General features: G+C 43.8%; 1 protein-coding gene across 2 annotated transcripts in view; it reads right to left on the reverse strand.

Moving 5' to 3' along the window:
- ARSJ (arylsulfatase family member J) overlaps positions 1-22,514 on the reverse strand; it is a 294,161-nt gene that overhangs the window by 123,839 nt on the left and 147,808 nt on the right. Inside the window, exon 1 of one of the 2 annotated variants that reach the window (XM_069242084.1) lies at positions 8,695-8,762. The exons of the other annotated variant lie outside the window; for it this stretch is intronic. Within the exon in view, the coding sequence (XP_069098185.1) occupies positions 8,695-8,702 (8 nt within the window). The 5' untranslated portion in view covers positions 8,703-8,762. Of the gene's footprint in view, positions 1-8,694; positions 8,763-22,514 lie in introns of those variants that run through there. 2 annotated transcript variants of the gene reach the window in all.

Below are 22,514 nucleotides of genomic sequence, written 5' to 3' on the forward strand. Positions count from 1 at the left end.
TGGCACTTCCCTTGTTATCTTTGTAGCTATAAGAAACATGCTTACTTTCATAATTTCACTCTTTGCTCTTTCCTTTACTTCTCAATGGCAATTAGGAGGCAGCTGAGGGGCTAAGGGCCAAGATGCACACCCTGCGAGCCTTTAAAGGTTAAGGATGCTTGATTTCATTTGCTGTAAACCTGGCAAGATGGACATTGAACATTTATGCATTAATGTGATTCCGGGCAATTCATTTTATTTCTCTCTGCCTCAAAGAATGAACATAAATCACCAACAGTGGTGTCATCTCATGTTACAGTTACGTTTTGCCCACTCACCCATTCTCGTGTCTATACACTTTAAAGTGAGAATGCTACTACAAAAGTGTATTTGGGTGGCATAGTGTGGAATTGTGTACAGTGGCACACATTGGAGTGGAGTAGAGTGGACTGGTGGAGAGTGCATTGGCATAGAGTGCTGAAGTGTATAGTGGCATAGAGTGCAGTGGCATTGAATTCAGTGGTATACAAGCAATGCAGTGTTGTAGAAGGCAGTGGCACAGATTACAAATGTGCATAGTAGAGTACAGTGGTGCAGAGTGGAGTGGTGCTGGGTGAAGTGGTGCAGAGCACAGTACCAAAAAGTGGTCAAAGTAGAGTGCAGAGGTATAGAGTGCAGTGGCATAGCGTGGAGTAGCATAGAGTGGAGAAGTGCAGAGTACAGTGGCATAGAGTTCAGTGGCAGAGACTGCAGAGTTGCAAAGTAGAGTGTCAGAGTGCAGTGCTGCAGGGTGGAGTAGAGTGGTGTAGAGAGCAGTGGTGTAGAGTATAGTGATGCAAAGTAGAGCATAGTGGTGTAGTGTACAGTGACAGAGTGCAGCCGTGAAGAGTGCATTGGCATTGAGTGCAGTGGTGCAGAGTGGAGTAGGGTGACATAGATTGTGGGGACATATAGTGGAGTTTTTCAGAGTAGCTTAGAGTATGAGTGCTGCAGGGTAGATTGTAGTTACATAAAGTGGCATAGAGTGTAATGGTGTAGAGTAACGTTGTGTAGAGTGCAGTGGCATAGAGTGCAGTGGTACAGAGTAGTTTAGAGTGGCGTACAGTGGCTTGTGTGGAGTGCAGGGGCATAGGGCTGAGTGTTACAGAGTAAAGTGCTTTGGCGTAGAGTGTATAGGTATAGAGTGCAGTGCTGTAGAGTGCAGTGTTGTAGAGTGACATAGAACAATGTGGCGTATAGTGGAAGAGTGTAGAGTAGATTGGTGTGGCCTAGACTGGAGTAGTGTAGAGTGCAGTGGCAAAGAGTGTAGTGGTACAGGATAGATTGGGAATTGAAAAGAGTGATACAGGGTAGAAAGGTATAGCATGAAGTTGAGTAGAATGGAAAACAGGATGCATTTAAAAAAGAAAATGAAAAGTTCTCGTTTCATTTTGTAAGAGCAGGCAGTGGTCCGTGGGATACAAACATTCACATTTTTGAAAGGGTTACCACCAATCTAAAATTGGTGGTAACCTACAAATGTTTTGCAAGCAGAAACATATGGTCTGCACACCTTTGGCCCCTTCACCAGGTCAAGATATCTACATTTGCACTGAATCATGCTGAAACATTTTTCGGAGTTCAGATTCCTCCAGCATGGTACTGCTGTGAGCTGTAGCAAAGAGGGCTCAATGAGGCTGGCTACCTTCTCTGTGAGGTTCAGCTGAATTGGATTTGCTGATGCAGAAAAGCCCGGAGCAGGGGAAGCTGAATCTTCAGCCCAGCAGAAGTGAACCTTTGTTAGATTGGCTTGGCAAGTATGTCCCTCTCCTCTGAAGTTTCCAGGACCTTAGGAGCAGCACTTTGGGGATCAACACTCACTCCAGCAGAAGCCACAGCAGGGTCCATGGCATTTCCAGATGGAAGTGTTTAGCTGGACAGTTGCATGAAGTGTCTCTTGTAATTGTGAACAAGAAGCCAGCCTTATGACCCTTGGAGTCCACTTCTTTATTGTGGATACAAGAGGGAGAACCATACTTTAGGCTCTTCTCAGGTCTCATACAGAAGGTTCAGTCCTCTTCTGATCTTCCGCAGGTCCGGCAATCTTCTGAGAATATACTGTGGGTACCACATTTATGCCTTGCACCAGACTGTGGGTGAGGGTGACTCCTGGCTAATCCTTCATACAAGTTTGCAGCATTTCCTGTGTCCCGGTGTAAACAATCCCATAGTGCTCCTCTCTGGGTACGTTAAAGATGGTAAGACACTTCCCCTCTTATGCAGAGTGTTAGAAATGGGGTCTCTAGTTGGCAGTCAGTTTTCAACCTGTCCATGTAGGAACCCTCACTCTAGTCAGGATAAAGGAGATACCCGCTCAGATAACCCCTGCTCACCCCTTGGTAGCTTGGCATGAGTAGTCAGGCTTATCTCAGAAGCAATGTGTAAAGCATTTGCACATAACACACAGTAATAAGTGGAAACACTACAAAAGGACACCACAACAGTTTTAGAAAAATAGCGAATATTTATCTATATAAAGCAAGACCAAATAAACATCCAACATACAGTAAGAAAAATATACATTCTGCAAGATTTACTCAAAACTACAGTTCCTTGAAGTCGTAGCTCCACCTGGGGCTATCACAGCGTTCTGATCAACAAAACCTACAGTTCAGGCCGGCCGCAGCCTTGAGGGCCAGCTACGGTGTCGGGAAGACCCGCAAACAGTACCTTGGATTTGCAGGGTGTTGTGATCCTCGCGGTGAGCTCCAGAGAGCAGCATCACTGATGTTGCGGTGTCGGTTCCGGAGTCGGTGCAGGTGTCGTCGGGCCCTTGAGGTCACTCGCGGTGCAGATCGAACTCCAGGCTGATGAAGTCAGGTGCACTGGCATGGATGGCGTTGGGGTTGCGGTGCGAAGCGGGCCGATGCGACGTGTGGTGTCCACAGGTCATGGTGCAGGCAGCGGCTCGGGGACGGCATCCAGCGGCATTGGTGAGACCAGGGCTGCGGTGTGAAGCGGAGCGGTGTGACGTGCGGCGTCCACAGATCACGGTGCAGGCAGCGGCGTCGTCGTTGCTGAAGCACTGTCATCGGTAGGCCCAAGCCAGCGGTGCAGGACGGGGCGGTGCTTCGTGACCCTCACGAGCGGTGTCCACAGGCCACGGTGCAGACAGGATGCCTGGTGACGACACAGGAGTCGATGGTGCTAGCGTTGGTGGACCTGGGCTGCGGTGCAGGATGGGACGGTGCTTTGTGTACCTCACGAGCGGTGTCCACAGGCAACGGTGCAGGCAGCGGCGCTGGTGTCACCAGGAGCGGCAGTGTCGAGGATGCCGAGGCTGCGGTGTGAGCAGACGATTCCAGAGTGCAGGGCCCACAGGTTGCGGTGCGAGCAGCAGCTTTGTGAAGTTGTCCGATGACGGCATCGGGGAGACCAGGGTTGCAGTGCGAAGCGTGGCAATGTGACTCTGTGTGGCGTCGGCAGGTCACGGTGCAGGCCAGCGTCGTCGTTGGCATCGTCGCAGTGGTTTCTCCTCTTGAACAGCATAAAACAGACAGTTCCCAGTGCTGCAGGTCGAGGAAACTGAAGTCTTTGGTGTCACTGAGATTTCCAACAGGAGGCAAGCTCTACTCCAAGCCCTTGGAGAATTTTCTCAAGCAGGACACACAGCAAAGTTCACCCTTTGCACTCTTTTCGGGCAGAAGCAGTAACTGCAGGCCAGTTCAGCAAAGCAACACAGCAAAGGGACATGACTCCTCCTTCAGCTCTTCAGCTCTTCTCCTGGGCAGAGGTTCCTCTTGATTCCAGAAAGATTCTAAAAGTCTGGGGTTTGGGTCTTCTTCTTATATCCAGTTCTGCCTTTGAAGTTGGCAAACTTCAAAACAAAGTCTCAAGTGTTTGCATGATCCTTCCTTGTCCAGGCCAGGCCCAAGACACTCACCAGGGGGTCGGAGACGCCATTGTGTGAGGGCAGGCACAGTCCTTTCAGGTGTGAGTGACCACTCCTCCCCATAGACCTTGCACAGTGAAAACTGAATTTGGCAGTATTTCACTGTTAGAACATATAAAACACACTAGTATACGTCCTACCTTAATCATACACTGCACCCTGCTCGTGGGGCAACCTAGGGCCTAACTTAGGGGTGCCTTACATGTAGTAAAAGGGAAGGTTGAAGCCTGACAAGTGAGTACACTTGCCAAGTCGAATTGGCAGTTTAAAACTGCTCACACAGACACTGCAATGGCAGGCCAGAGTCATGTTTTCAGGGCTACTAATGTGGGTGGCACAACCAGTGCTGCAGGCCCACTAATAGCATTTGATTTATAGGCCATTGGCACCTCTAGTGCACTTTACTAGTAAATCAAATATGCCAATCATGGATAAACCAATCAACAGTACAATGTCTATAGGGAGCACTTGCACTTTAGCACTGATTAGCAGTTGTAAAGTGCTCAGAGACAATAAACCAGCAAAAACAGACCTAAAAAAATAGGAGGAAGAAGGCAAAAAGTTTGGGGATAACCCTGCAAAAGGGGCCATTTCCAACACAGAGCATTTGTGCTAACCACAGAACTGTGGCCAGGGAAATGAGCAACCCCTCTTCTGCTGTAGTTCAAAACAGTTCTGGGAGCATTTCCCTCCTTACTGGGACTGGAGTCTGGCTGGCTGGGGAAACAAAGCAGAAGCATGTGTAGGTGTTACCTGACAACTGCTTGTGACAGGGGAGGCCCCACTGAAAACAATTAAACTGAGGCCATCCTCTCAGAGGAACAGAAACATCTCCCTACGCCTAAGCTTTTGTCTTCTGCTCTGGGAGCAGTCTTCACACCTCATTCAGGGCTGAGCACTAGAGGGCTGTAGCTTGAGGCAATGCAAATTAGCTTCCAGAGACTTTAGGGAAGGAGAAGATAATTTTCTAAAACTTCCTTTCCATAATATTTAATAAAAATCCAACTTCATCAGTGACTCAGGCTTCTAATGAATATTACAAGGAGCCGAAAAATAAAATAAAATGTGCAGTTGTTTCCTAGCCTGAGATAGCATTATTAAATTTACTATTGCATCCCATTGCTTTATCACTGCAAGGACATGTTTAACATTAACTTTTTACATATCATACTTTTAAATACCGTGCACCTTGCCTTATGGGCAGTAAGAACAACTTATGGGTGACTTAGTAATATTTAGAAGGAAGGTTATGCCTGTTACAAGGGTTCTTTTTGACAGGCCAAAGTGCACTTTAAAAGTTGCTTTATTCAGGCCACAATAGTAGGCCTGAAGCCGTGTTTGATGGCTCAATAGGTGCTGCAGTCCACTAGTGGCATTTATCTTACAGGCCCTGCATACACTTTGTGCCATAAATAGGAATTTATAGGTAACTTAAATATAACAAACAGGTATATACCAATGTCATCATGTTGATAAGGGGGACACAGACACTTTGCCTCTGGCTAGCAGGGGAAAGGTGCACAGAGTTCTACAGCCAGCACAAACAGCGAAGGCAATAATCTGAGGGTATACATCACAAAAACTTGTAATTTGCTAGATTTCACTAATAAAAAAAGGTAGATCCCAACTTGCATCTAGAATGTGGAGTGCCTCAAGGATCAAGTCTGTTTCTAGCTGTTTCCAACATGTTCATGCAACCAGGATGTGTACTAATGTGAGTCTCAACTACACAATACAAATGCAAACCTGGAAACGAGGATGTCTGCCCTCTCACTAAAACTAAACACAGAATTGTTATAGTTTCAACCAGGAAGAAAGAACCTGAATGTTAAGATATAGTAGGAAAAATACAACTGACACATGTTAAATGTGCATTTATTTGTACTTCAAAGTTTGACATAGGTGCCTTTTGAATTAAATGACATGATAGAATGTTAACACTGATGTTAAAATGTAATTTAGGCTCTAAAGTAAAAGTGCTTATAGAAATTATATTAAATTTATTGTGATTTATAAAAGATTAATGACTTTAATAATATGTGCAAGTGATAAAAATTCAGTTCTCTCTTATACGTAATGCAATAACAAAGCTTTTCAAGTTTATATCAAATGTATTACTCATACTGATGAAATATTATTACTGATGCTGTTTTGTTAGCATATTATTTGTGGTTTACTAAAAAGTATTAAGTGCAGTTTATATTTTTTTTCCTTGTATAGCATAACTGTGACCTACAGAGCCTACATTTTGTAGTCATGTAAAAGTGTTGAACTATTTTTTCACAACGTGATATCTTCTTTCAGATTGTGTTCCCATGAGAAGCAAAGTTCTTTGGTAATAAGTCTATTGTTTAACTGTGGAAAATCTTACTCATTTGTCCTTGAGAAAGTTATAGTGCAGGAACATGGACTGATATCGTATACATTTGCTTCCAACCTGCTTGGAGTCACACGGAAAGGAGATGTTCCCATGACAGACTTGAGAAATTGTCCAACTGTTGCTACCTGGATTCTGGTGATAATTTATGATTGGATGATGCCTATTCAACGTAGTTTGAAGTGACACTTTGACAAATCAGAAGACTTTTAGCAAATTGATATACCAATGGACATTCAAACTTTGGTTAGTCCAGTCTGAGTCCAGTCCAGTCTTGGTCTTGATCTTGGTCAGAGTTAGACGCTTACCTGATGCTTGCAGATGCCTTGCTGACCAGCTGTTTTGCTGATAAAGATTCCCTGAATGCTGTATCCCTAAGAGAGGTATTTTCCTCTCTGCCATTTCCCATTACCCCTTGAAATGCCCTTTTAGGTTAGAACCTCCATTATGCTGACACTTATTTTCTTTTTCTTTTTAGTTTGAGACCTGTTGCCGAAGCTATTCTTTTTTCAAATTATTTTTGTCCTTTTTGTACTTTTTGCATTTGCCTGCATGTGTTCCTCCCCACACATGCACTTCCCAACTTTGGTTAGCTGTAGGGTTGACCTATGCCCTGCCAAATATTATTGCCTCAGCTGAAATTATATTGGCTAATGATTGTTCATTCTGAACACTGTGTAATATCTGTATTACAGATATTCTTATTGACTTTATGTATTATTAGTTTGTCTGAATCTATTTTATCACCTTGAGCAACCTTTGGTGATTATATATCTTTATAATTTGGTTTTGCGCATTGTCTACATGACTTTGAGCTTGTGCTTGTAATAAATGTTTTAACTTTATTTCTGATTGGAGTTTTCCTTCTGTGGTCACATGGTCATGGTGTTTAAACTGTTGGGGTGGTGTTGAAATATTGTTGATGGTCCACCACACATCTTTCTGGTTCCAAAGTTCTATTGACCTTGTTGCGCATTTGATTCCTGCAAAGGATGAAAAATGCATCCACAGATCTGGTAGCAGACTGATGGTTTTGCCCTATTAGAGGGGGAACCACATTTTCGTTTAATGTTAGGAAGTTAGGATTAACCTAATTCCATTACCCAGTCCACAAATTACGCAGCGATTGATGAAGTTCCAATGCTGTGACTACGAGTGAGGTGTTGCATGAGTATAAATTTGCACTTGTGATGCTTTTGGCTTGAATATTGTGGTGAAGCGTGATGCTGTGAAGTGCTTTGCGGAGTAATCATACTCAAAGTGATTGTGGCGCTTTGTGCTCAAAACTTTCTGTGGTTGTTTTTGTTGATGGGTTCGTTGTGGCCTAAGATCCCGGGATAATGCACAAGTGTAGAGGTACTTGTCATGAGACGTCATTGACGGTACCAATAGTTTTCCTTGAGTGGATGAAATGTTGGTTGATATTTAGTGAATCCTGAGTGCACATGGAGTATCTATATTAACCAGAGTAAGAATTGCTGGTCAAGTTTCACTCATTGTGTAATCGTGAAAGCCACAGTCAGAAGTGTAGCCCAGGTTTTAGAGTGTTGGAGTTCCTACCAATAGTGTGCAGACAGGTTTTGGTTTTTGCTTGCAATATTTATCATTAGGTGCGAGTGTGTGATTGTGTGAGAGAGAATTGAGAAGCGATTGCAGCTGCTGGGAGACATTTTGTGTTGCGCTGCTATTGGTCGGTTAGTGTGAAGGTGCACTGGTATTAGCGGACATTATCGTATTGCCATTGGTTGTGAACAGCTTGCGAAAAATTTGTGGGATCGAAATTACTTCCTGATTCGATTGAAAATCATTGTGGTTAATTGAATTTCTGTTAAAATTACATTTTTTCAAGGCATTCAGATGCTCTAAGGGGAGATGTGTTTATTCCAGTTAGAGAGGGTGAAGTCCCATCCGAGGGAACCCAGCTTATGATGTGATCTCCGTAAAAGGAGTTTCGGCATGTGTATAGCTTAAACAATGGTGTAAAATGATGTAAAATAACTGAGAAAGAGGGTTCATTAGCTCTTCCTCATTATGGAACATTTAGTAATGTATGAATCAAAGCCTCCTCCAAGACCCACACAAGTCTAAGTCCTTAGTATTTGGGAACTTATTACAAGACAGAGGTCAATGACAAAATTTGAGACTAGAATGCAGAAAGCAGTTGAGACATTGGAGAAAGCTATATGATCCGAGGAATAAAAAACAAGGAGAGCCGAGATATTAAATGGAATGAGAATGTTTCCAGCTGTCATAGAGGAAAGTGACGGGAGTACAAAGCCTAAGACTCAAAAGAAACAGACAACAAAGACAGAGCAGGCAGCAGAAGATGAGAGTAAAAAGACAGCTACATATGACAGTGATTCGGAAGATGAGTTCATAAATCAGCTTTTGATGAATCGTCACCTACCGTATCATTCAGTGGAGGAAGAAATGAGTAGTGAAGCAGTGCAGAATGTAGCCCCAAATGTGCCTACTACTCCAGTTGTACATATCCTGATTCAGTCAGTTCCAGGTACACTTGTTAATTCAGCGACACAAGTGCCTGTGGTATAGCCACCCATTCTGATTGCTCATACAGCACAGTCTATTTCAAGTCCTGTTGCAAAACAAGCAGAACCAATCCCATTTATGAATCTGGTAATACCAAGTCATAATGTGAATCAAACAGTGCAGCCATATCATATGGCTACACCTGTGCAGAATTTTAATCAGAATCAGCCTATGGCTATGTATACGCCAGTGCAGACAATGTCAAATGTTTCTCCGAATCAAACAGGACAGACTTTCAGTACTGTTTTAACAGATTAATGTACTGGAATGACAATTTCACAGAGTCAGACAAATTTGATGGGTCCCGATGCACTAACAGTTCCTGTTACTATAGGTCCAGTTGCTCCCTCCTATGCTTCAGGTGCCCTGAAGTAATGCCCCTTCAATTTATGTTTCAGCAGTTCCTGAAATGCCAGCTACATCTCTTGGGAAAACACCAACTAGCATACAGGGATCAGCTCATTCATACAATTCAGAGATGGAGAAATCAACTTCTTTTGGTCCACCTTTGACTGTTAGATGAATTGCAGAACCTAACCTGATATTAAATTAGACATCAACAGTTCTTGATGCGAGGTTTCAACAGGGAACCCCACTTGCCTACATACCCACACCAGATCAGATTACGAGTGTACATTGTAGTAGAAGTGCCCCAGATAACTATTATTAGTTTGCACAACAGTTAATGGATTGGTTAAAGAATCTGAGCCTCAGGGTGCAACAGGTGCAACAAATGGCAACGTTAGATCAGAAGAGGCACCAGAGAGAGACAGGACAGTGAATGGGCCTAGGATGAAATTAGAATTAAAATGAATTAATTATGGGAACATTAGATGTAAAGAAATTGGAAATATACACAGAAGATGAATTGTGTAAAGATGTTACCCAACATGCAGAAAAACTTATGAGAAGTTAGCAAAATTAGCCAAGAAATATTAAATGTATTTAGAAAAATCTAAACACTGAAAGGGAAGTTAAAGATTAGAGTTCAGAAACAAAGACATTCTTTAGATCACCCGGAAAGAGAATGCACATTAAAGAATTAATCATGTACATTCATGCATGAGGGGCATTAGATAAATGGGATGGCAGATGGGAAAATAGATCAGAAGAAAGAAAAACATAATTTGTCTCCAGTTGGAGCACATCAAGCTGAGGAAAATATAAAAATGGTGCCTATGAGGGAAATTAGATAAATACCAAGTGGAGGTTATGTGCACGTATGCGGGAGTAGTGTAATTCACTAATGATTACCCAAGAAGATTTGAATACATTGTTTGACATTTTTGTTCCAGGTGATTTGTGGACTGAATGCAAAAGAAGTGTTGATTGGCCTGAGCGTGAACCTCCGAGATGTACAATAATGGGTGCATCATCTAAATAGGTGATGAAAAAGTAATATAAGGTGATTGAATTCCTGAAGAAAAAGGTGTCCCCGAAAGATATTGATTGGCAGAAAATTGACAGTCAGCACAGGAAACTAAATAGTCTATTCAAGCTTATTATGGGAGATAGATCTGCAACAGAAAGCTTATGGTAAAAAATCACAGCAAGTTTTCTTGCATGTTTGGTCTCCATGGGAAGGGGTCCCTAAGGTATTAGGTTACCACTAAGGGTTGAGTGGGGGTCTAGTGTGCAGTTTTGCTGAATTGGGGCAACAAAATGTAGCAGCTGAAAAATGGAAGAACTATCCAAATTTAAAGCAGACTGGGGGGATTAGACTACAATAAACAGTAATGCCCTCTTCTTTTAGGCACCTTTTATCACTGCTAATACTGCAATGGCTGCTTCTACTTGTCGGGTATTTGTAGAATGGTAGCTGTCCCAGTATTTCTAAAGCTGTGCAATGACGGTGAGAACCATGAAGAATTGAATTTATATTACGTCTATTTTAATGCCTATGTTCTAAAGTTCAGCTAGCTGTCAACTCTCTATTGGGTCACATATGAACACACAGGAGACCTCCATACTGAGTCTTGGCCAACCACCTTCTAGTCTTCAAGCCAAGAACACACTATGAAATAAGTTGTGCTGTGTACGTATGTTTAGTAAGCCCTCAACATATATTTCATTTTTTGCTATCAGTTAGACGGACTCCATGTTTTCAGTTCAAACCGACTGGCCCATATCATCTAAAGTAAGCACTAGGAGCACAAAGTTAATATGCAATCTCTGCTACAGTTTTGAGCTTACTGTTCTTTGTTTAATTATCTGAAATGCTGTACCAGCATAATTTTAATACCGTAGACAGTAGAAAATGGTAGCTTGCATAGGCACTTTCAAGACTTGTGTTCCTCCTGGTTGGAAATCTAGTAGCATTTGTTTACACATTTGAAATAAACAGCAGAAAACAACACAACTGCATACATAAACAGCATAATAAGGGAATTAAAAATTAGCAGTGAACCTCAACAATCAGTTAAAACAAAACACCACAACTGCAGCAAAACACAACAAAATCACATTGTGATAGTGCAATACAAACACACAGCAGCATAAAAAACAGAACAAATTGTTATCACAACAGCAATGCCACACAACAAATATACACAAACATTTTTGACGCACACTACCACCAGTAGAATCCTGTTTTCTCAATACAGTTGTAAAGGTTTTTGGAGTAAGCTCTGCTTTAGCCTACCACCAAGGACATGAAATAATACCAGTCAAAACTGTGTTGTGATCGAACTATAAAATGTTTTACCAGTAGATGTTTGTGTCTAAAGCAAGTATCACTTCTCTCATTAACTACCAACCTCTACCTGTCCTTTTCCCTCTTCCATTAGCTTATTGATTTCAATGTGGGTTTATTGCCTAACAATGATTTGTTTCTCACAGCCACGCTACCGAAAGGTGAGAAAAGCCACTGGGTCTGGAACACAAATTACTAAACACAAACACGCAAAACTAAGCTATTGGAAAATAAATAATGATAGAGACACACAGGAACATGGGTTGGAAAATTCCAGTGATAACACCATGACACGAGACTATGAATTGATTCTTTCTAGCATAAAATTAAATATAAGATAGTTACAAATAGCTTATGTAGAAAAAGAGGATATTTTTCCTACCCATCTATTTTGAAATGAACTTTACATGTCATGTCACAATGTCTCTGAGTGATGGTCATACCAGTTCACTGATTACAATAACATCTCTGGAAGAGGAAAATATAGCTAACTTCAGTCCCATTACTTATGGCACGCTGTGGAGGAATCATATGGAAGCTATAACTTACCACTCAATTAAATAGGGAGGTGGTTGATAAAAACTTGCTGGGATCAGCAGTGCCTATGATTTGAACACACTACAATAGGGAGACAGACACTCTTTTGATATTGATCTTTGCACAACAACTTAAGTTGAATCCCAAAAGACAGAGGTCTTTCTGATCTCTTACTCAGGTACCTCATCACAAATCAGAATTAGTTTGTATAAATCAGCTATGAATGGTGTTTTTTAAGTTAATGTTCCACACATAGCCATCGCTTTCACCACTGATTAAGTCTTTAGTCTACCTTCGAATCAATGATATCATAAATGAAATATCCAGCAGTTGTTGATAAAACTGACAAAAGTTTCATCTCAGTGAAGTATTCGAGAACAAAACTCCAGACATTAATGATTTCCTATCTGGTTAGCGTAACTCTTTTCTGATGGGTGTCTTCAAGTACTCAATAGCTTCTCTAAAACCTATGCTGCACTCTTCCTCCTGTTGGTGGCTAGTGCCTGCAAGTATGACCCTATAATCCAAACTAACTTGTTTGATCTATTAGTTGATTAATTGTGTTTAACAAGACTATGATGCTCAGTGGGTTTATGGCCCTAGTGGTCAGGGAATGCATAGAAGTAAGGGTATTCTTTGGCTCGACAGCTCTGAATAAGAGCCACTAAAGAATATTTTGCAAATTCATTGACGGTGAATGTTTGACTCTTTCACAAACACCTACGGTTTTATAAAACTGTAAAAGCACAACACCGTACTGTGCATTTGAATAGGTTATGATGTGACGGCAACTTCCCCGTGTTTTTTTTTATTTTTGCATTGTGCTTTTCAAACTAAACCCATTTTTATTCAGTTCATCTTGCAATTGGGTAGTTAATGATAGCACATGGTTCTGTACTTTTATATTGTTGTGTTTTGCATAGTATTATTACTTCTATTTCTTAGTCGTATAGTTAAAGACAATAAAGCTCTGCATTTTTTTATTTTTCTATTGTGGTTTATATTGTATACTGATTATTGTGATTATTAAATCTAATTTGTACAACCCTGTTTCAGGATAACACTGTGGGGGTGATTTTAACCTTGGCGGACGGCGGAGGCCGTCCGCCAAGGTACCGCCGTGAAATGACCGCACCGCGGTCAAAAGACCGCGGCGGCCATTTAAACATTTCCGCTGGGCCGGCGGGCGCTCTCCGAAAGAGCGCCCGCCGGCCCAGCAGAAATGCCCCTGCAACGAGGACGCCGGCTCAGAATTGAGCCGGCGTAGTTGCAGGGGTGCGACGGGTGCAGTTGCACCCGTCGCGTATTTCAGTGTCTGCAAAGCAGACACTGAAATACTTTGCGGGGCCCTCTTACGGGGGCCCCTGCAGTGCCCATGCCATTGGCATGGGCACTGCAGGGGCCCCCAGGGGCCCCGCGGCACCCCCTACCGCCATCCTGTTCATGGCGGGTTTCCCGCCATGAACAGGATGGCGGTAGGGGGTGTCTGAATCCCCATGGCGGCGGAGCGCGCTCCGCCGCCATGGAGGATTCAATGGGGCAGCGGTAAACCGGCGGGAGACCGCCGGTTTACCCTTTCTGACCGCGGCTGAACCGCCGCGGTCAGAATGCCCTCGGGAGCACCGCCAGCCTGTTGGCGGTGCTCCCGTGGTCGGTGACCCTGGCGGTCACCGGCCGCCAGGGTCAGAATGACCCCCAGTGTGTTGTACTTGAATATGTAAAAATACTAGCAAGTAATAGACACATTTTGAGCTAAAAACTGCAAAGATATGAAGAAACGTAATAAAACAGCAGTAGGGACCAAAATATGGTTCACCGGGGAACACTACCATCTCGTTATAGATGGCACTGAATGCAAAGAAAATTGTCACACACAATTTCTTTCTCCTTTGCGCTCACATAAAGCCTAAGCAAAGGGCGCTACAGTGCCACACGAGATGTTTAAAATAAAGAATGAGTGAAAAAACTAACAAAACGCAAACAGAGGCTGCATATGTCATCTCTACCGTGCATGTGGGTTTCTGGTTGTTTACAGTGCACGTAACCCCACGTGGTCACCACTTGACACATTTAGGGGGTTATTCTAACTTTGGAGGAGTGTTAATCCGTCCCAAAAGTGACGGTAAAGTGACGGATATACCACCAGCCGTATTACGAGTTCCATAGGATATAATGGACTCGTAATACGGCTGGTGGTAAATCCGTCACTTTTCCGTCACTTTTGGGACAGATTAACACTCCTCCAAAGTTAGAATAACCCCCTTAATGTCACACCATGACTTAGAAAAAGGGCGCTCTGGGAGGGGTTAATGTCAGATGCTTCTGTCAGGAATCACACGATTTTAGCCTTCTGTTCAAAAACGGTGAGGCAATCCGCTGAAACTGGATGAGGCAATACATTAAGCAGATGTTTCACTCTGTTAATAATGCTTTCATTGTCTTAAAATCATGTATTTGTTGAGTGTTTCTTAAAATTGACTGTTTTTTCAAATAATGCCACCGAACGCGACCTTTGTTGTTATTGGCTTTCATAACCACTAATAAGCATTTCTTTGTGGTGCCTGGGAACATTTCGCAGCCAAGTTAATCCGGAAAGCTCCCGGGCCGTTTCATTATAGAGTAAAGCTTTATTGTTGCACCCACCGAAAGTCCACCACATCCTTGTACACAAAATAAAGCCCCCATGCACTGGAGAAACCTCAAATGCTCTCTCTCTGTTCATTTCTATGCCTGGTACGCTGACTTTCATTTCAAGTGCGTAACAACCAGCAACACATTGCCGATGTTTCCCATCACCACCTTGAAAATTCAATAGCAGAAAATCTGTCCATTTTTCAGGTGAGAAACGGGGCGAAAATATAGAATAACATTGAAATTAAGTACAGAAACAACCAGTGCTTCAGGATTCTACAATTTCTAGGGGCACGCAAGATCTAACTCGGAATACCGAGGTACACTTGCATCCAGAATGTACCGATCCTCGTGGTGTTACTAATTTCAGGAGCAAGTAGACCAATGCGGTACTCCTGCCGCATTGCGATGACAGCTGGTAAACTATGACAGTCATTATGGGGGTGATTCTGACCCCGGCGGTACTAGACCGCCGGGGCCAGGGTCAGCGGGAGCACCGCCAACAGGCTGGCGGTGCCCCGCAGGGCATTCTGACCGCGGCGGTTCAGCCGCGGTCAGAAGAGGAAAACCGGCGGTCTCCCGCCGGTTTTCCGCTGCCCTTCTGAATCCTCCATGGCGGCGCAGCTTGCTGCGCCGCCATGGGGATTCAGACACCCCATACCGCCATCCGAACCGCCAGGAACAGGATGGCGGTATGGGGTGTCGTGGGGCCCCTGGGGGCCCCTGCAGTGCCCATGCCAATGGCATGGGCACTGCAGGGGCCCCCGTAAGCGGGCCCCACTTTGAATTTCACTGTCTGCATTGCAGACAGTGAAATTCGCGACGGGTGCAACTGCACCCGTCCCACCTTCCCACTCCGCCGGCTCAATTCTGAGCCAGCGTTCTCGTGGGAAGGGTTTTTGCACTGGGCTGGCGGGCGGCCTTTTGGCAGTCGCCCGCCAGCCCAGTGCAAAAGCCAAAATACCCTCAGCGGTCTTGCGACCGTGGAGCGGTATTTTGGAGGGGGGCAGTCTGGCGGGTGGCCTCCGCCGCCCGCCAGACTTAGAATGACCCCCTATGTATGCAGGATACATGGCTAAGATTTGGGACAGGACAACTAATCAGCCTCAGTTATGATGTGTGCTTTTACCTCTTGCAATACAACCATGTGTACCTAGTTCCTTTTTCACACTACGCCCTTTTCCATGCGCATGTGTGCTGTGCAGGACAGCACCAGTTTCTTAGATCACTGCACTGTCTGAAACGCATACATTTGATTGCAGAATTTGCTGAGGTAGTGCATGAGATGAAGGTAGCACAGCTCGGAAACAGTAAGAGGGGACTTCCGCTTCCTGCTTGCCTGTTTCCGAGCTGAGCTGTTTATAGCTCTTCCACAAACTCAAATAAATTGTAAATTAAGTGTACTCAATGTCTTAATAAATAGGCCCACAAATCTGCTCTGTACCCATGCACTCTTTGTGACCTAAAATCGAAAAATGAAATCCTGCGATCAATAGGACTGCAATGGAATTGAGATAATTAGGAAGCTTCAATAATAAACATATATAACTCAGCAATAATACAGATCCTCCTTCCACTTACCAGCTGGTCTTGCAGGAAAGAGCCTGATTCACGGTTTGGCAGATTAAATAAAGACAGACTGGGTGGAGGAGTACTATTTGTCCATCCTTCTGACTTTACTATGCCCACCAAATTTAGAGATGTCTTTTAGCCCCACTGATATTGGCTGAAACTGGCATCATGGGGTTCCTGGCAATGTAGTAGAACACACAATCATTATTGGAATCCAGGGACCCCACCAATGAGTCATTACTGAAGCTGGGTACCTAATCTGTTAACATTATTTAATTTTCTATGCGGCCGAAGACCCCCTGAGGAGGCTTTACAGAAGCCCAAGGGTCCCCGGACCACAGGTTGGTATCCACTGTAGTCGAAGTTTGACAGAGGGCTCCACCAAAGTTTTACAAAGATTTTTGTTCTTCAAAACTAAACCCTCAAAGCATGCTGACTGCAGTGTCTTCTAGTCAACTAAGAGGAGAAGAATCTCTGAATGGCTCATCTAGTAAACATATTTTCAGGTCTTTGGCATTTGTGGTTGACTCAGCTTCACAGTAGCATAGTAACATGTCTACCAATGTTGAGAAGTCATCATAATAATGTAGGGTTATGATAGGTCTCTTAAGTGTGAAGAATAGCAGCATATGGCCAGTGTCAGACTGTCATGACTATAACGAAGATGAGCTTGGAAAGGCATTGCCTGATTTAAGTTCTAATGGGTATTGCATATGTTTCTGCAGATAATTAAGTAACAACATCTTCCAACTTACTGTCACAATCATAGACACATTTACCCCACTGTCCTGCTAATATAATAGAAGAGGACAGAAAAGAGCCTTTTGTAAATATGGTGTCACTCGAAGAATTAGGCAATAATGGCAAAATAATGTTAAGCAGGTTAAAAGGGGCAGCATTACATCATGTAAAGATATAAACATGAGAATACAGTTTGTGGCATTGAGCAGGCTTCAAAATAATAATTTAAGTTTCAAAACCTAACTTGCTATCATTCAGTTAAACAAAGGCAGAGTTGGAATCATGGCATAGGGGGTGATTCTGACCCTGGCGGTACTAGACCGCCGGGGCCAGGGTCGGCGGGAGCACCGCCAACAGGCTGGCGGTGCCCCGCAGGGCATTCTGACCGCGGCGGTTCAGCTGCGGTCAGAAGAGGAAAACCGGCGGTCTCCCGCCGGTTTTCCGCTGCCCTTCTGAATCCTCCATGGCGGCGCAGCTCGCTGCGCCGCCATGGGGATTCAGACACCCCATACCGCCATCCTGTTCCTGGCGGTTCGCCCGCCAGGAACAGGATGGCGGTATGGGGTGTCGTGGGGCCCCTGGGGGCCCCTGCAGTGCCCATGCCAATGGCATGGGCACTGCAGGGGCCCCCGTAAGCGGGCCCCACTTTGAATTTCACTGTCTGCATTGCAGACAGTGAAATTCGCGACGGGTGCAACTGCACCCGTCGCACCTTCCCACTCCGCCGGCTCAATTCTGAGCCGGCGTCCTCGTGGGAAGGGTTTTTGCACTGGGCTGGCGGGCGGCCTTTTGGCGGTCGCCCGCCAGCCCAGTGCAAAAGCCAAAATACCCTCAGCGGTCTTGCGACCGCGGAGCGGTATTTTGGAGGGGGGAAGTCTGGCGGGCGGCCTCCGCCGCCCGCCAGACTTAGAATGACCACCATAGTGTCTTCAGAGTGTGCATTTGTCACTTCTACCACTTCCAGATATTTAACCAGCTTAGAGACAAACATTTCTTGCTTCCCAAACATAAACTCAAGTTACAGAAGCCTGCTGCCATTGTTTGTGATGTATTGTTTATTCAATAAGCTGAAATCATTTCATTTTGTTTAATTGTATTTCTGATTGGAAGAAATAATTATTTGCCTAGGTATCTAGAGGAAGCCAGAAAGGCTATAATTGCTTACACAGAGATAAATTAGCTCTAAGGCAGGAGCATTTATTTTGCATGGGGCTAGCTACCCCACCATGCAAAAAGCATCCTAGCTACAGAAACGTTGACCAAAAGGCATCCCGGCCTTGGGGGAGGGGAACCACCTTCACAGAGAACTATGACACCTAGTTGTGAAAGCCAAAGAACCCTGGCAGCTACAAAGATGATCTACCTACTTTTGACCAAGACCATCACCTTCGGGACATGGGGCACAAGGACCATGTTTGAGACAGGCCCAAGTGGTGGCAGAGATGAAAAAGTACAACCTTGCCCTGCTTTGCATCATCGAGACAAGATATACACAGTTTGGATAGAAAAGACTGGCTCCAGGAGGAATGCTGATGTTTTTTGGACATGAGGAAGAGATCTTCCCACATACTCAGGGAGTAGCACTGATGCTGATGTCAGCAGCCTACGGAGCTGTGATTAGATGATGGGAAGCCGACAGTCCAAGAATCATCCCAGCAACCTTCTGCAAAAAGGAAAAGAGGATCAACATGAATGTTAGCCAGTGCCAAACACCTACAAATGACAGCAACAAAGAGGAAAAATAACACTTTTTGGAGCTGACTCCAGTCCATCCTGGAGAGACATCTTGAGAGAGACATCATCTTACTGAGGGAAGATCTCAATGCCAAGACTGGCAGTGACAACTCTGGGTACGAAGAAGTAATGCACAACCATGGACTTGGTGACATAAACGAGAATGGTGAGAGGCTCACAGATCTCTGTGCCCTGAACAGTCTGGTATTCCTACAGAAAGTAATACACAAGGAAATGTGGGTGTCACCAGACCATACAACAGAGAATCAGATCAACCCTGTGTGCATTGCCAAGAAGTTCTGGAGGTCCCTGCTGGATGTGAGAGTTATGAGAGGAGCGGATGTCACATCAGACCATCACCTTGCAGGGGCCAAGCGAAAGCTAGTGCTGAAGAAAGCATGAATGGAACCAACAAGTTAACACCAGTGATATAACACCACTATCCTCAAAGATGCACAGAGTGAATGCGCAGTCACCCTCAGTAATGGGTTTCAAGTCATGCAAGAACTACAGGACGACAGAGACCCAGTAGAAAGTCAGTGGGGAAGATCAAAGAAACAGTGACATCAACCTGCCACTAGATACTGGAATCCAAGAAACACAAGCATAAACAATGGATCTCCACTAAGACTCTTCTCAAAATCCAAGAGAGAAAAGAAAAGGAAGTTGCAATCAGCACCAGCTGAACAAAAACAGAAAAAAACACAAGTTCAAGGTGAATACACCAAAGCCAAAAAGGAAGCAAAGAGAAGCTTAAGAGCAGACAAGTGAAGATTCATCAATGGTCTTGCCAAAGAAGCTGATGAAGCAGAAAGTCATGGAAGCTTGATAGAACTGTATGAGAACAAGGAAACTCTCCGGCAGATACAGAAAGCCGGAAAGACCTGTTATAGGGCAAAGCTGGTAAGACAATCATGGGTAATGAAGGCCAACAGTGGAGATGGATGGACCACTTTGAAGAACTCCTAAACCAGGCCATGCCACAGCCTCCACCAAACATACAACCAGCTAAAAAGGACTCACCACGTGACTGCAGCAGATCAACCAAGAAAGAAATACAGCAACACATCAAACATTAGAAATGGGAAGGCAGCAGGAGCTGACAATATTCCCACAGAGGCACTGCAGACAGACATTGAAACATCAGTAGGCATGCTGTACCCCATGTTAGGAAGGATCTGGGAAGAGAAAAAGGTGCCATCAGACTGGAAAGAGGGATATCTCATCAACATCCCCAAGAAAGGTGAACTGAGTAAATGGGCAAACTACACAGGCTTAACTCTTCTATCAACCCCAGGCAAAGTGTTCAACAGAGTCATCCTGAACAGAACAAAGGAACAAGTTGATGCTCAGTTGCGAGACCACCACACTGGCTTCTGCAAATATAGATTCTAAACAGACCCCATTGCAATGCTGCACATCATCATTCAGCAGTCAACGGAATGGGACTCCCCCCTCTATGACTATGAGAAGGAATTCCGCAGGCTGGACAGAGAGACCCTTATGACACTCCTTCGCTACTAGGTTGTGCCAGATAAACTCATAAGAATTACCAGGAACTCTTACAAGGGAATGACCTGCAAAACACTCTATGAAGGACAATTCGCAGAAACCAGGATCCTGAAGATTAACACGGCTAGCCAACTGCAGTCACTCTTGCAGTTTATGCACTGGAAGAGATTGAGGCCTTCACCTACCTGTAAAGTGTCACAGACAAGCAGGGTGGAACAGACACTGATGCCAAGGCAAGAATCAGCAGAGCAAGGGCTGCCTTCATTCAGCTAAAGAAGATCTGGAGCTTTAAGGACCTAACTCTGCAAACCAAGATCAGGCTTTTTAACACCAATGTAAAATCGGTCCTTCTGTATGGAGAAGAAACTAGCAGGACAAGAGTGACCATAACCAACAGAATCCCGACCTTCTTCAACACTTGTCTGAGGAAACATTTCTAAATCCCTCTGTCCAAACACCATGTGGCAGCAGACTTTCAAACTCCCCGAAGAAATCATGAAAAGACACAGGGACTGGATAATCACACCCTCCTCAAGCCTCCATCAAACATAATCAGGCAAAGGAAAAGAGGAAGGCCAAGAAACACCTGATGCTGAAGCCTTGAGGTTGACTGCAAGGAGATGAATCAAACGTGGAGTCAGATTGAAAGAAAAGACCAGGACAGAGATGGCTGGAGGGTCTCCTGTATGGCCTATACTGTAGGATGGGTGGTAGGCATGGCAAGTAAGTATTCAGTCAAGAGAAGGCATATTCAGATTTGTTTGCAATAATTGATTCAGAAGCCAATGGAATTTTTGCTGATTGGGAATTTGTTAAGTCTTTGGGAATTGAGGTTAGACAGAAAGAAAGACCTGAAAAAGTTAGAGCAGTGGATGGGATTTCTCTTACCTCTGGGACCTATAACACATTGTACTCTTCCCATTCTAATGCTTTGCTTCCAAACACATAAGGAATTCAGAGAATATGATTAAATGGATACCCCACATTTTCAGTTAAGCGTGGGCATACATCAGCTACTAAATCATAATCCTGACTTTTCTTGGGATTTAGGAACAGATAGGCTATATTTCCCTGTTTGCAAATCTCTTTAGTGTTTACCTGCTAATTTAGATCCTGGAGGGAGAGCTGTACCAAGTACTTGTTTTCTCTTGGCTACAATCACAGAACATACCGAGCAGCAGACACCATTGACTCTTGAGGAAATGATTCCATTGGACTACCATGATCTTCTTGATGTTTTTAGCAAGAGTGAAGCAGAGACCTTACCTCCCCATTACTCATATGATTGCACGATTGATTTGAAACAAGGGTCACAAGTACCATGTAGCCACATCTACGCTTTAAATAATCAACAACCCAAGAATTTGTGACAATATCTTGATATCTATTTAGCCAATGGGTTCATCAGACCATCTCAGTCTCCTGTGGTCTCCACTCTTATTCATACCCAAAAATGGAGGCGAGCTGTGCACATGCATTGGCTATAGAACCATGGCATCATAAAAAAGATGCCCCTTGCAACTGGTTCCAGCTTTGTGAAGGTGATGAATAGGAGACAGCCTGTCAGACAAAATTTGGCCTATTTGAATATAAAGTTATGCCTTTTGGTCTTTGTAACACACCAGCTGCCTTCCAGTTTTGTTATGCAAGGATGTACTCAAAGAATTTCTAGATGTGTTTTCTGTTGTTTACATTGATGACATACTTATTTTTTTTTGTGCCTTTTCTGATCATGTCCATCATGTATGTCTAGTGTTGAAAAGATTAAGAGAGAATCATCTCTTTGCGAAGGCTAAAAAATGTAGCTTTCTTATAATATCTGTGGAATTTCCAGGATTTGATATCTCTCCATGTGGTCTTCAATTGGATATGAACAAGGTCAAAGCAGTGCCGATGGCCCCCAAAAAAACAGTTTGTAACATGCAAAGTTTTCGGGGTTTTGCAAATTTCTATCAACATTTTATACAAGGTTTCTCAAGCATGATAACACCTATCACTCGATTATTTAAGAAAGGTACACCATATCATTGGACAGCTGATGAGGCTTTTAAGAAATTAAAACAATGTTTCACTACGGCAAAAGAAGTTGATGCTTCTGACTTCGCAATATGCACTATTCTATCAGAGCAGCATCACACGACTGGGCAATTACATCCTGTTGCCATCTTATCTAAGAAATTGAGTGGAACTGAATGTAACTACACCATTACTGATAAGGAATTACTGCTTGTTAAGGCAACATTTAAGTAATGGAGAAA

This window comes from Pleurodeles waltl, chromosome 1_2, assembly GCF_031143425.1.
Source record: "Pleurodeles waltl isolate 20211129_DDA chromosome 1_2, aPleWal1.hap1.20221129, whole genome shotgun sequence".
In the NCBI taxonomy this organism is placed as follows: Eukaryota; Metazoa; Chordata; class Amphibia; order Caudata; family Salamandridae; genus Pleurodeles; species Pleurodeles waltl.